At 30.8% G+C, this 15,547-nt stretch overlaps 1 protein-coding gene across 4 annotated transcripts in view; it reads right to left on the reverse strand.

The window, feature by feature from the left end:
• The window catches only part of LOC118195793 (F-box DNA helicase 1-like), a 161,001-nt gene that overhangs the window by 42,276 nt on the left and 103,178 nt on the right, over positions 1-15,547 (reverse strand). For all 4 annotated transcript variants that reach the window (XR_015042565.1, XM_085821821.1, XM_085821822.1 and 1 more), the window contains exons 11-12: positions 14,685-14,850; positions 6,909-7,045 (exon numbers count right to left, since the gene is read on the reverse strand). Coding sequence is in view for 3 of the 4 variants with exons in the window: in XM_085821821.1 (XP_085677947.1) it covers positions 6,909-7,045; positions 14,685-14,850 (303 nt within the window). In the remaining variant the exon portion in view is untranslated. The remainder of the gene's footprint in view (positions 1-6,908; positions 7,046-14,684; positions 14,851-15,547) is intronic.

The following is a 15,547-nucleotide window of genomic DNA, read 5'->3' on the forward strand; positions in this document are numbered from 1 at the left end:
AAGTAATAGAAGCTACAGAACAAAATTGATGGCATAGCAAATTATTTATTTTAATTAGCATTTATTACGAAATGGAAAAACTGGCAATAGTTATTTCTATGAAACAGTATGGCTTTGGCAAGATCTTCTTAGTTAGAGGGCCATAGATCCGATTTGATAAACTTTAGAAAGTCTCTTTCCACACTGACTTGAATAGGTGGAAAAGCTGTTACTGTTAGAGCTACTTCTTTTAACTTTTCAGGATAGATTTTTATAAGATCTAAAAGAAGTGTCTTGCAAGTGCAATCCTATTTCTCTATTTCTTCAGAGGCCGTGTAGAAATCTTGTTTGTATTTTTTCATTTTTATATCTAAAGGCACTTGGTTCTTTATTTTCATTTGCTTTACCTTACCCTTTTCAATATTATCCAAATATTTCTCAAAATCTAATGATAGAGACCAAGTTGCAATGTCTGCAGTTTTACTGTCCTGATCTGAATACTCATTGTTCTGAGAATAATTTCATTCTTATTGAAAGTTCACAGATGGCTTTCTTTGCCTTTTTAATTTGTTCATCATCCAAGAAAATTCCGTGTTTAAGATCTTATTGTCTAGCAAACTAGTTTCTCTTTTCTTCATTGAAGAAATTATTCCTTCTGCAATAAACCCTCCATTTCAGAAAGAACAAACATCCCATTCTTCCATTCTCGCCTCCTGTCAATTCTTCAGATTGCAGCTTTTTTGTGGCTATATATGGTGTAGAAAGAATAGTTTCCAATTTTTCAAGATCATTCTAGTCTTTCTGTTAGTGAAACATTAGGGTTATTTACATCTTCTAAAAAAGTTCTTAATTTTAAAAACCTCTTTATCATCAAATATGTACTTCCTTATTGCATTGTTCGATCAATAATTGCTCCTTTTCCTGCTCGCTTCCTAAGAATGGCATCAATTTTGGGAGTTCTTGCTGCTATAAATTTACCAGTGAGATTTGTAACTAGATGAAACAGTTTAATCATTAATGGCAAATATCAGATCCATCTTCCTCCCTTATATTTATTTATTAATATGTCAATAAAATGGAAAATAACTATTTATTAATGTATACAATCCATAAATAAAAATAATAACTCAGCTTGTTATTAACTTTTTCAATTCATTTTAATTTCATTTCAAATTCAAACTGTCCCACAAAAAATGGATTTGGAGTTGACCTGTTTTTAGTGACTCCGACTCCTTTTACCCCAAAATCTGCCCGATTCCGATGCTGACTCCATAGCCCTCCATCCAGAGCCCTTAATTTTATTATTGTAACAACCATTGCTGCCAACATCTTTGCACAGGAGTATCAGTACGCTACAGGTGGCGGCGGCTTATTGCTCGGTATGACCACCCAGCGCTATAATCACAATTCCTGTTCATTTGCCTTGAAACTTTGATCATTTGCATGTCAGATCAAGATGTTTTTGCATATTAAATTTCGTCACAATTGCAAAACTCCTTCTTGGTGCTTTTTTTTTTTTTTTCCAAAATAGTTTATAGACAAAGCTAAAAATGTACCGCTTCATCTATGACAGAGTCTGCAGCTGGCTATTCTGTTATTAGGAAACACACTCATGGCTGACTTTCCTGTACAGTGGAACAATTCTAGTAGCTAACTATATTATAAACAAAAAGACATTAACAATATTCTTAATGACATATGATACTCTCTGTTTTAATTGGATCTGACAACTAGTCCTGCTTGACATAGTCTGAATTAAAAATAATTTTAATTTTAGATTATCTTCATACGTAAAACAATATTCTTCACTGGCGTTTTAAATAAAGATGACAGATTTATTTTCTATTCTAATAAAAGTTTATATACTGATAGTAGATATAACATTCTACAACTAAAGAACTTTAAAAACATTTTTAACTTTAGTGAAAAAAAATAAAGAATAACTCATTTTTAAATTAATAGGCTTTAATCAGGGATAGTAAATTTACTATCTTTTCAATTACTGATCATTCAGTAAAACTGTTAATTAAAACCAGTTCACCAGTACTTGCATTTTCACCAACAGGTAGTGCTGTAGCGATCCTGGAGAACTGACCTTTCATATAGGACTGTATGATAACTGTTAAGGATCATTCTCAAAATATATCCTTCAAAAAACAGCATGTACAGAAACTAAAACCAATTGATTTTGAGAGACGTTTTCAAACTGTATCTTTCAACAGATGGCTTACAATATGGATTAGTTGTCAAAGGTTCAGTGAACTGTTGAAGTACATCTTAATGGAATGGTACATCTTAGTTTAATGGTGCCACATCTATGTAAGAGAAAACCCACATGCAATTCTAAAAGCCCATTTGCTTTAACCAAAGATGACAGCATATTGCATGTTCACAGTGTCATTAATTACAGGGCCTTTTCCTTTAACCCTTTGCGGTGCACTATACGTTAACGTCGGAATTTCAACAAAAAATTTGTATGCAGTCTATTTAGTCCTAAAGGAGTATACAGGTAAAATTCTGTAAAAATTGCACTAACTGTTTTAATTCTGTGGGTGTTCCATGAGGTGGAACACTGCGGAGCCAGAGCTTTTAAAAGTGCGACTAAGCGAGCATTGCAGTGAAGCACGAAAATGAGTAGAAGTGTTTGTATAAGAATGAAAAAACTCTGTATTATGGCTGTATACATGGTTTCCTGGATATTCACAATATTCTTGTATATATACAGATAAATGAGATAAATATCTATATAACAAAAATATTTACAAATTTTCGGAAAGAGTTAGACCTCTCCGCGCCATTTATGGAAAATTAATAATAAAAAAATTAACTACGATTAATATTAACAATAAAGAAAAACAAGCCTATAATATATACATACAAGAAAAATATCTACACAATTATTGAAAATAAATGCGAATGAGACTAAAATGCGACAGCAAAAAAATTCGCACATAAGTAAAGATGAGTCAAGCTACTAATAAAATTCTCGCCTAAAAAACTACTCCCAAAAAATTGGAGATGCCAATATTAGGGCTTTCATAACAGAAAACACACCTCACTCCTCAATACTGCTTTTTTTGAATCCATTCCCCCCCCCAAAAAAAAACAACAGAAACAGAAAACGTAAACAACGGATGTTCTCTCCTAAGCACAGATGTTCTGATTCAGCATAAAGGCGCAGTGTTCCCGCTAATGGAACACCTGGTTTCATTCAATGATTCTGCCTATGGTTTTTGCATGAAAGATTAAAAAAAATATAGAACAAATAATTTGGAGTACAGCCAGCAAAATTATGCCTAATTTTTTCCCCAAATAAAGTTTTTCATATCATTAAAAAAATAGAGAAAATTACTTAAAAAAAATTGGATTTTAGTAACACATAATAAATGAAAATTCTGTGCCTCCTTGTGATATGCTGCTATCTACTGTTTAAAAAGAAAAGTTCAAAGTATATTATAAAGGCATTTTTATCTATTTACGGTTGAATTTAAAGGTTTCAGAAGCGATTCAATTTGGGTGTTCCATGTAGTGGAACACTGAGCCGCAAAGGGTTAAAAAGGTCCACAATAGTACATTTCAAAGTACTTCTATCAGTCAAATTTTATACAGTGCTTTTAAAAGAAAGCTTCGTTTCCTTCTCACAGCAGACACACACTCCATATTTTATGCAGAATGGATTGCCTTTGTACAGGTCCTGTCTAGTACCTGCTGTGATAGAGATTTGATGATAACTGTCCTTGATCAGTCTTTTCCACACTAATGGCCACCAAGATTTTCATACCTTAAACCTTGTGATTTTTATCGTTGCCTCCAAAAGTAACATGTGCATAGAGGTTGGTCAACTTCGACACCCATAGTGAAAGAACCATAATGCCATCATATGACAAGAATTATAGATGAATTCTTTTCAATGCTCAGCAAGTGTCATGCCACATTTGCCAGGCGTTTACATGAATGACAGCCATCACTTCAGTTTCTGCACATTTTTCTGAAACTGCATTGCGGTGCTCTCTATACTTTTTCTGAATTACTGAAATTTTAACACCCTTTTTCTAAGGAGGATTTCCTTGGAATACACAGTATACAGAAAATAATATGCTAATAAATCATATATATATAGAGAGAAATAGATCTTTACTACAAAAACACTGAGAAAATTTCTTCATTTATATGCAAAATTAAACACTAAATTCGTTTTAAAAAATAAGCACACGAAAAACATAACTTGTCCTAAATGAAAATCTAAATCTTGTGCAAACTAAGCCAGCCTCCAAGAAAATTTTCTTGATATTACACCTGTTTGGCCATCATTACGAAACCACACATTTTACTGTTACACATTATTTACCTTCCTTATTTTTTCCTGCTGAAAATACTCCTTTTTTTAAGACTTTAAGATTTAATTAACTATTTATTTATACACACCTTTATTTATTTATCACAGTTTCTTCCTTATAGAGTACAATGGTTTGGTCTTTATTAGGAATTAAAGTTTTTCCTTCATAGACAACATAGCAGTAGATGTTGACAGAAATGAGTTTATAAAATTTTCAGAATCAGTATCACATATTATTTCTCATATTTCAGTAGCATCTGCTTGTTCTTATACATGCATTCATTTAATTTAACAATTCTCTTTGTATTTGTAGTTTTAATGGATTTATAATAAATTTTGCAATCTTTGTCATTTCAGTTTTTGAGGTCAGTGTCATAAAAATATTACAGAACATCAGCATTAGCAGTTTCCTTATTTTGCTGGATGCTTTAAAGCCTTCTTAACGTTACTTAAAATACTGTTTTGATTTGTTAGATCATCAAGCATGAATTTCAAACTAATGCCATGAATATATAAATTGATATTTTCACAACAATTGAAATATCAGGTTTTACTAGTTGTAATGCTAGTGACATAAAATCATGTAAGATCATTGCCTGTAAAATTTGCATCAGGTTTTAAATTTAAAACAGTTTTTCTAACACCCAGTGAGAGAATTAAATTTATATATTTATATCTAATGATCATACTGAAATACATTATTTATTGAATTACTAATAAAATGTTAATTTACTGGCAAAAACTGCAGACTTGTTTTCCATGTCTCTTGATAAATAAATTACTCTCTGACTAGCATGGTGTTTCAAAGAAAAAAGTCAATTTTTTTTTTAAACTGACACCAGAAAGAGATATTTTCTTAATTTTAAGGCCAAAATAACTCTCCTACTTTGTACCTGGATTTATGTAAGTTCAATGCATTGACTTAATTTCTTGAACACACTTCTAGATGCATGGTTATATATACTTTCTTAAGAGACATCACAAAGAATATTCTAGGCTGTATATACACATCCTTGCAAGCCAGAGGGTTAACCAGTTTATTGGTATTACAACTCTAGTCTTAATACAAGAATTAAAATTCTAGTAGTGATCACAGCCATAACAAATCATGACATGCATAGTACTGTCATATACAGAGTTGAACTTTCCCTTCTGCACAGTGTAATGATGAATGTCCTTCCAAATGCACATCAGCATCATATAACCAATCCAGAATACAAAGAGAAATACATTTCCCATATTACAGAAACATTCCTGGTCAAAATTTGGAAGTGCAGGGAGCTGTACCTCAAAAGACTGCTATCAGTAATTTGTTGAAACAGAAACTTAAGGAAATAAACTTGCAGTATGTTAAGAAAGAAGTTGAGCACTGTTAGATTCTTTTCAAATCTTCTCAGAGTGGGTTCTAGTCTAATAATAAGCTGCAGTATTTGTGAAGTTCCATGACTACAATTATGAAGCTGGATTCGCACACACAACAATAAAACACTTATTTCAGATGAATAATTCATGTTCCTGTCTTTACAGGCCAGCATATTCTTTCTACTAATCAAAACATAATAAAACATTTCTTTGCCCACAGCACCATCTACATAAAATTTTCTACAAATGCATTCAAGTGCAGGCATAAGAACATGAGAAATGAATCCAGGTTTAAGAAATCCTCTATTTCAATAGCATAAATGGTATTCAGTGCCTGATATGCTGGCCGATAATCAGCAATAGACAAAGGAAGGATCTCGGTCTTGAAGCTTTGCCAACATGCGAAAAGGGCTACTTAAGCATAAAACACATGATATGATTTTACATGCACTAATAAAAACTAAACCTCGCAGTGATACAAGTCTGCTGCATTTCATCTAGAACAGTATGATTGATAAGAGGATGAATTCCTATTTAAAAAAAAATCAAGTAGGCATGTTTGTACTAAGTTAAACTTAAGCATCAACAAATGAACAGTACGTTTGAGATTCTCTGTAGCCATGGAAAGAATGCGTGTATCACAGAAACATTAAAATCACACCTACTATGATGATGGCTAAAACATCATCCTTACTCATGAGTATACACTGGAAAAACTCTAAATGTGACTCAAGCACATTTCTTGCAATGCTCATTTTTACATGGCTAACGGTGAACACATACATGCTTCAAATTGAGACTGAATACTGTAAATCATCTTTTATACTTTAGCCCATGTAACTTCAATTCATTTCCTAAATTTATAGGAAAATTTATAATTCATTTTAATGTGGTTCCTTAAGTCATATGTGTAGTCAATCTTTCCTTTGAAATCAGCAATCATGAAGCTGCTAATTTCATTATAAATGGCAAAAAACTATCATGCACAAGACTATATTTAAAGATTCTGAGAGTTAATCTTAGCTATACCTTTCCTATGAGGATTCATGCTATTTGAATCACTATTACACTTTCAACCCCCATAAAATAAATGAAATCAATCAATATAAAATAAAGAAAAAGTTCCAAAAGCTAACTTTAATTAAATCATTATCATCATCTAAAATGTTTCATTCCACAGAAACAAATGCCAATAAATACTTAAAAGCATGAAAATCATTTCAAGCCTTACCTTAGTTAAATAATAGATATGACTGAATGGAGCATTCTGCAGAGCATTAGTAGCACCACGGAACCCATAAATCTGCTGATTTGGATCACCAACAAGTATGATAGGTGCTGACTGAGTAAGTACAATATCAAGCATTGCTGTATATATTGAAAGAAAAAAAGTTACTTAAATATACAAACAACAGTAATTTGGAAAAAAATAATAAATCTGAAAGGATTCAGATTTTAAATTATGTCCAAAGGGACATTTTTTTAACATTTTGTGTGTTACCTTTCTTTATTAAATATCATGTTCTTTGCACTTAAACCATAAAATTCAGTTCAATAGCAATGTTGCAAAATAATTTTAAAATGAGCATATCTTTAGAATTTCTGATACACAGTTCTGCATGCTGGAGATAAAAAGCTTTTTTTTCCACTCGTAGAGTATAGCCATTGCTTGCTTTTAAAATGTTGAGTTTGTTACTCAAAAATTCGTTAAAGTTTTACAAAATATGAAATTGATAGTAAAACAAATTCCAAATTTCAAATTTGGTCTTCCACATACCCATATTCGTAGGAGGATTACATCATTCAAAATTCGAAGGCTCTATGTACCGTTGTTTTATCAGAATGCGAGAAATATACATACATTTATGCATATTTTTCATTATTTAATTTCTTCAAATATAATGCAGGACTCTAACATTTGGTGGCAACAGCTTGAAAAGTGATTTGCCGTTTATAGTGATTCAACACAAAATCACAAAACGAAAACAACATTCGTTCAGGGATAAAGCCCCTTTGGACTAAAAATACATATGATTATGCAAATCTACATAAAATCATATATATTATACATATAACACATAAGCCATACAATGTCATAAAAACTTGTAAACAATAATATTACTAACTTAATCAACTTTATAACCTAAAGAATAAATCTACATAATTTTAGAAATTCAGTTCTATAGTCATGAACATTGATTTGAATATTATTTCTTTTTAAATGAGGTAACAAAATTCATCACTATTCATAGGATTTAAACATGAAAGTAAGACTTCTGATTTCATTATGAAATCCCACTAAACATGAAAGTTGGCGGAAATGTTGCCAATCATTCTACTAGAAACAAAGAGATCATTCTTTATTTAGTTAGATAATAAAAAACATAAATGATGGATATAGCATATAAAAAACTAAAATATCTTATATTTTTTTTTCCATTACATTGATACTGTTTAACAGTTGGTGTCACATATCATGACTTTTTTGACTTAAAAAATACTCCACTTCATGCTGTCCCAAACATTAAACATTTTTTTTCAAATTGTGAAGAAAAAATAGAACTTCCTTCTTTAAAAAAATGAAACCAGCTTATTCAGAATAAATAAAGTTTACATTAAACCAAAACAAATGTCTTACAATTGTGTGCGTGTGACATCATTCTTACCCATTACTGGTGCTAAATCACACTGTTTGCCGACAATGAATATGTATCAATATCATTTTAGAATTTTAGAAGTATTTTTTCATCCAGAAGGCATTGCAAATCTCTCATTTACTAAATGTTCTGGGGGAAAAAAACACTTCTAAAATTCTAAAATGTAAAGTTCATATCCAAAGGTAATGGTTAGTGAAGTATCTATTTGAGATAGTGGAGTCGTAAAGTTCGCAAGAGAACTTATTGTTCCGTTAAAGTTGTCATTAGAAACTAGTTTCTTAGTAAAACTTTTATCAAATAGAAGAAACTAATTTATTTCTCATTAAAGATCTAAAAAGCATAAAGAAGAAGGTATCATCACTGGTAAAAAGCTATTTACAAGACTGAGAAATATAAAATAGGCACATTAGTTATTAAAAGAACAGAATCCCACAAAAAACTTTTAATTTAAATTAAGTATAAAAGTTAATTACAAAATTTACAAATCTTTAATTAACAGACATTGAACTTGTTCTGCCTTTTGCAGGTTTTAGGAATAAATTATCATTACTCTATTAGTCAACAGATTTAAATTGAGTATTTAATGCCTGCTTTTTTATGACAGAAATTAATAAATTTATCAGTACCAATTTATAACTTGAATAAGTATAATTACCTTGTTTTGAACATCTAGTGTATTGGTACAATATATATATATGTGTGTGTGTGTGTGCGTGTAAAAAAAGTAAAGAATATTTAAAAGATTAAATTAACAATGTAAATTTCCTTTCAATTCTCTCTTTGCACTGCGTCATTTCCAGAAAAATCTAATTTTCATGATGTAAATGGAACTAAAACCAAAAATTTAATCAATGATAGCTGTACTTTGTGCACCTATCTTGTATAAATAGTTTATAACTGTGTAGTTTCTCTCTCTTTCGCCTCTTCGCCTGGGTGCTGTCAGCTTGTCGCTCAGCCCCTGCAAGCTGTCATTACAAAAAATGTAATTGCATATCTAAAATTATGGGGCGTGTGTAGCATCCCTAGTCTTCTACAGTTATATATTAAGAAATTTGCCATTCAAGAATAAATGATGTTTAATTATCAAGCTGGTTGTGCTTCTACAAATTCCATGCGATCATCTACTACATCGTAATGTCCAGACATCTACGCAGCAGTTTTCCTGCCACGACTAAAAGTGAATTGTTTTCATCTTCCGCCAAAAAGTACGATTATTAAAAAAAATGAAAGTAAACTTCTAAATTTGTCTATAACCTCTTTTAGTTTTATTTAATTTGTAGACTTACTTTCTCTGTCTTAGAAATAGCATTGTTAGTCTAAATTGTGTCATTTAAATTAATCATGCGATTATACGTAATACTTAATGCAGATGCCTCTACACCAATCACCAAATTGCAAACCAAAACTAAAAACTTAAACTTATGAACTGATGGGTCACTTTTGGTTGCACTTTCCTCTTGGCCAGATGCTTTACTGCAATCACGTATGAGCTGCTATATTCGCTTCTATGGCAAAAATATAAAAAATTGTAAATGTTCTTTAATAGGCACGAGTAGAGTGTCAAATAATTATGGCCACAAAGTGTGAATTTAAATAAAAAAAAGGAATTTAATTCGGCTCGACTGCTTATTCTTCAAAATGGACTCTAAGCATCAAGTATCTACGCAATTAAGTATTTCTACACATCTACATCTCAGTACTATTATTACAGTGCCTCCAAAATTGTTTTGTCATTACATTCTTCAGCCAGTTCTAATTATGAAAAAATATACATGAGTTTGTTTCACAGTGAATCATGGGAAAAGTCTTATTTCACCGAAAATTTTAATTCAAGTTTGTACCGCATTCATGATCAAATCATTTATGTCGTGTCATTGAACCTTAGTTTCATTACATAAAAATGGTATGGCTGATTTTCGACCCTACAAGCATGGAACTCCCTGTGCAGTTTATTTCAACAAATGGATAAAATAAAAAAGGAAACTATTCATCTGAATTTCCAATTAGGCCAAGGTCACTGTAATATCGAAATATGGTGTGTCAAGTATGAAAGTGATTTAAAGGCGTTATCAAAAGTGATACTGAAGTGTGATTAATTTCTTCGATTCCAAATTTACTCTTCAAAGTTGTTTCCATCCAGAAAATTAAGTGCCGATATTCCAAAAATGTGTTTTGATGTTATGTGATAAAAAAGTTTTTTCAGTTTTTCTCCAACTGCCTCATTATAAATAGCTTGCTCAATAATTGGTTATATTTTAAAATCTGAAAATGTAATGTGGCACTGTGCTACAAAAATATCAAATTAAAATGTCGTAACTAGTCTAAGATTTTATTCAGGGAAGATTATTATTAGTGAAAATAAGTTTTGTCAAAAATTTTAAATTAATGTTAAGAATTTTGGAATTATTTTGCTGACAAGTTAAGAATTTTGGCATTATTTTGTTTAAGAAACTGAGTAATCATAATAGCATTTATATGAGAATTTAATTAAGAGTAAATTGTACTAAAATTTGTATGGAATTACAGTAAATGAATGTTGTAGTTATCAATAATTGTATGTTAAATATGAAGTATGATGAGGGAGTACTGGTTCAGAAACAGAGACCTGTTTTACCTCCGCATGATTGTTTCTTTTACCCTCTTCATATAATATAAACTTTGAAGGCTCCCACTTTATTTAATTTATTATATAGAATTTTCATTTTTTCATATAATGTAGTGCAACTTTTTTTTATAAATGGAATGTGTAGTGCAATTCACATAACCACTCATGAAAATGTAATACATGAGTTTGTTAAAAAGAGGATATGCTCAAATAGTTGGATATGTGTGTACTAAGAGAAAGCTGTGGGGTCTTCTAGTTTGTGTAAAATACGAAAATTGTAAAATGTAGTAATAAAAGTAAAAACCATAATTTCGATAATGATTATTACAAATGATGAAATATTACTTATAAATATGAAAATTAGTATGGTGTAAAATTTATGATTATTTGTAATAATTAATGGGTATAAAAAAATTTTTAAATTGTGATCTCGTGCAAAAATTTTTAGAAAACCTTCCCTGAAATATCAAGATAAATTGTGATGTGATGGATCCAGAAACAAGATTTTTTTTATAGATTGGACTCAAATCTTAATAGGACTTTAAAAATTCTTATTAAATTAAAAATTTTATGACATAATTTTTAATTGTTCAAAAGTTCATTTTACATTTTGCATTTTTGAAATTATATTTCTCATATTTTGCTGCTCTAATGCTTTTTCTCTCAAAAAGGCTTCTCTACTGCTCCAGCTTTTTCGTTTGAAAGGCGGTGAATGTGTAAGATAAAAAAAAATGAAAGCAAACTCCTAAATTTAATTGTCTATAGCCTCTTTTAGTTTTATTTAATTTGTGGAGTTCCTTTCTCTGTCTTAGAAATAGTGTCATAAGGCTAAATTGCGTCATTCAAATTAATCATGTGATCTTACGTAACGTTTAATGCAGATGCCTCTTGCCCATTCACCAAATTTAAAAACTGGAACATATGACTTCCTCCCTTCTTTCTATGAACTAATAGGTCACTTTTGCTTGTGCCTTTCTCTTGGCCAGATGCTTTACTGAAATCATGTATGAGCTGCTATATTCACTTCTATGGCAAAAATATCAAAAATTGTAAATGTTCTTTAATAGGCACGAGTAGAGTGTCAAATAATTATGGCCACAAAGTGTGAATTTAAATAAAAAAAAGGAATTTAATTCGGCTCGACTGCTTATTCTTCAAAATGGACTCTAAGCATCAAGTATCTACGCAATTAAGTATTTCTACACATCTACATCTCAGTACTATTATTACAGTGCCTCCAAAATTGTTTTGTCATTACATTCTTCAGCCAGTTCTAATTATGAAAAAATATACATGAGTTTGTTTCACAGTGAATCATGGGAAAAGTCTTATTTCACCGAAAATTTTAATTCAAGTTTGTACCGCATTCATGATCAAATCATTTATGTCGTGTCATTGAACCTTAGTTTCATTACATACACAGTGGTGGCCAAAATTGTGGACACTTTTGGAAATTTTTATGTTTTTGAACTTTGTATGCTTATAGAAAACGTTACAATTCACAAAATGCAAACTTGTATATATCATTTTAAAGAGAATTTATTACTGAATTCAGTAAAAAACACAAAATTCATTTATTTGCAATACAAAAAAGTTAAACGATAATAGTTATCGATATACATTAGATAGTGATGATTGCAGTGAGTTATCAGTACTTATTAGGGTACCCTTTATTTTTGATTACAGCTTCATATCGACGTTTCGTTGAGCTGACAAGAGTTTTAAGCTCTTCTTTCGCTATTACATGATGCCAGGAAACAATTACAGCCTCAATTAGTTCCCTTTTATTTTATGGGCGCCTCATTCCGACAAGAGTTTTCAAACGGTGCCACAAATTTTCAATAGGATTGAGGTCAGGACTGTTTTCTGGCCATGACAACAATTTAACGCTCTTTGTACGAAACGACTCTGTCGATATTTTGGCCATGTGGCAAAAAGCAGAATCCTGCTGAAAAATAAACGAAGCATTGTTGGAAAAGAGATCTCTGATGGAAGGTAGAAGTTTTGGTTCTAGAATAGTGTCAATGTATTTTCTGGCATTCAGTGTCCCATCGATGACATGAAGGCAACCAATACCATCTGCTGACATGCATGACCAAATCATAACACTAACTGGGTTCTTCACAATTGCTTGAATGCAGTCAGGATGTAGCTCTTCTCCTATTCTACGTCTTATATATTTTCGCCCATCACTACCGAATAACGATATCTTAGTTTCATCACCCCATATAACTTGTGACCACTGATCATCTGTCCAATTAATGTGTTCCTTTGCCCACTGTAGTCTTTTTTTTTTTTATTGCTGAAAATTAAGATAAGGCTTTTTTCGTGGAATTCTACCTCTCAGTTCAACATCTGTTAATTTTCTCCTCATTGTTCTTGAACTGACAGAAACACCAGCATCATTCAGGTCACTTCTGATGGCCGCTGATGACATTTTTCTATCTTGGAGACATAGTCTTTTTATTCTTCTGTCATCAATAGATGTGGTGCACCTTTTTCGGACTTTTCATTCTTTGTTTTTTATTGAATTTGTCTCCTGATATCGTAAACAAAACTTTCGGACTCCAGATGTAGTCACTGAACCACCCACCTGTCTTGCAATTCCAGCATAGGAAATACCACTTTCTCGTAACTCAATAATATTACATCTCTTTCTAGGTGTCCACTCTATTCTTTTATTTGATGTCATTGCTTCTTGACTAAATATTAAAAATTTTTACAAAAATTCCTACTTGTAATTGCAATGGATAAGAAACAGGTCCTCCCTCCTTCTACAGAACAAAACAAAATAATGAATTGTTTCAGGTGTAAACATGATGTCAGCTTCTACTGGCAGTTACTAACATTTGATTGGTTCTCAGAACAAGAACAGTGATTGGCCAGGAAAGCTAGACATTACAAACCACTTCATAACTGTGTTTTTTATTTATATTAAAGTACATATAACGTTTTTTGTATTGTAAATAATTGAATTTTGTGTTTTGTATTGAATTCAGTAATAAATTCTCTTTAAAATGATATATACAAGTTTGCATTTTGCGAAACGTAACATTTCCTATAAGCATACAAAGTTCAAAAACATAAAAATTTCCAAAAGTGTCCACAATTTTGGCCACCACTGTATACACAGAGACAATCCCTCAAATCAAATTAAAACACTTGTTGGCTAGGGAAGTGGCATTGTGGCTAATGACAATACACGAAATGACACTGTACTCATATTGGCCAACATCAAACTTTCTGCCCTTCAATAATTGTGTCGGGTTAGCATTTTTCTGACACACAATAAATAAAGACCCTATGTTGCCACATCATCTTACTAGATTTAAACTGATTATTTAAAATCCTTGAATATTCAAAATCTGGAATTCACAAAGCTGTGATGATTCTGGATCTCAGATTTTGTATAGTATTGTAAATAGGTGGCACAATTTTCAATTGCCATGACTTATACAAGTTGTTGATATTATAAATAGATGGTGCTATGTTGCGATATTGGAAATGTATTAGCCAAACTCATTATACTTTTAATTTTTATTACAGTATTTGCTGTGAATTTATGGTATCATAATATTACCATGTTCATGGTGGCAACAAAATGGAAAAGCATTTGCCAGCATAAGGTCCCTATAACTGATGAGAAGCAAATACTTCAGTTACAATTCAAATATCAGAAAAAATAAGAACTGAATATATTATTTTATATTTCAGTTTGAGAAAAATCAAATAAAAAATAAACTACCTGAATTGCAGTCTTGAGCTTCATCAACCATGATACAATGATATCCAAGAAGTTTAGGTTTAGTCAATTGGTATAATTTTAGATAAACATCATGGGTGACTTTACACTGTTTATCATCCTTATCTATCATTCTTTTCCAAATCTGAATAGAATCTCTTATAATTTTCTGCAAAAAAATAACATTAGTACATTCACTCTGGATTTCGAAACACTATGCTAAAAAAGAGCTATATAAATCTCACAATTTTGGAAAAGATCATATAAATTTAGACAACCTTCTTTAGGTACATTAAAATATCAGTACCTTGTACAGCAATGTAAATACAGTAAAAGTAAAATTCTTAAGAAAAAAAAGTTATAGTATTCAGAGGATTAACAGTCTTTAAATTAAATTTCAAAATCCATGGAAACTCAGCCAGTATAGTAATGTAATGTAGAAAAGCAGTACTAGATTTCTTTCACTTGATCAATTGTTTTCCTATTTTATTCAATTTTGAATGGACATATAATTTTTATTTAATTTTATTAGTCTCATAAGAAAATTTTACAAAGGAAAATGACAGAGTTATTTGTTTCTAAACTGTTCATATGATAAAAATCAAGCATCAGCTTAGTAACTACACACATAATAAAAATAAATATGATTTAAACATTTTTCCTCTGCAATCCTTTATATTATTTTCAATTTCCAATTATAATCTAGCAAATCAGATGATATTTTCACCATTACCTAAATTAAGTAATTCCTATTGCTGCCACATGATAAAGCTAAACTATTACTAAAAAATTACTAAAAAAACTATTACTAGATAAAACTCAAAATAGGGGGGAGTGAGAAAAACTCAAATTTAGGGATCCAGCAG

Source organism: Stegodyphus dumicola, chromosome 8, assembly GCF_044657685.1.
Source record: "Stegodyphus dumicola isolate Sdum_Otavi_A_Nest chromosome 8, ASM4465768v1".
NCBI classification, from domain to species: domain Eukaryota; kingdom Metazoa; phylum Arthropoda; class Arachnida; order Araneae; family Eresidae; genus Stegodyphus; species Stegodyphus dumicola.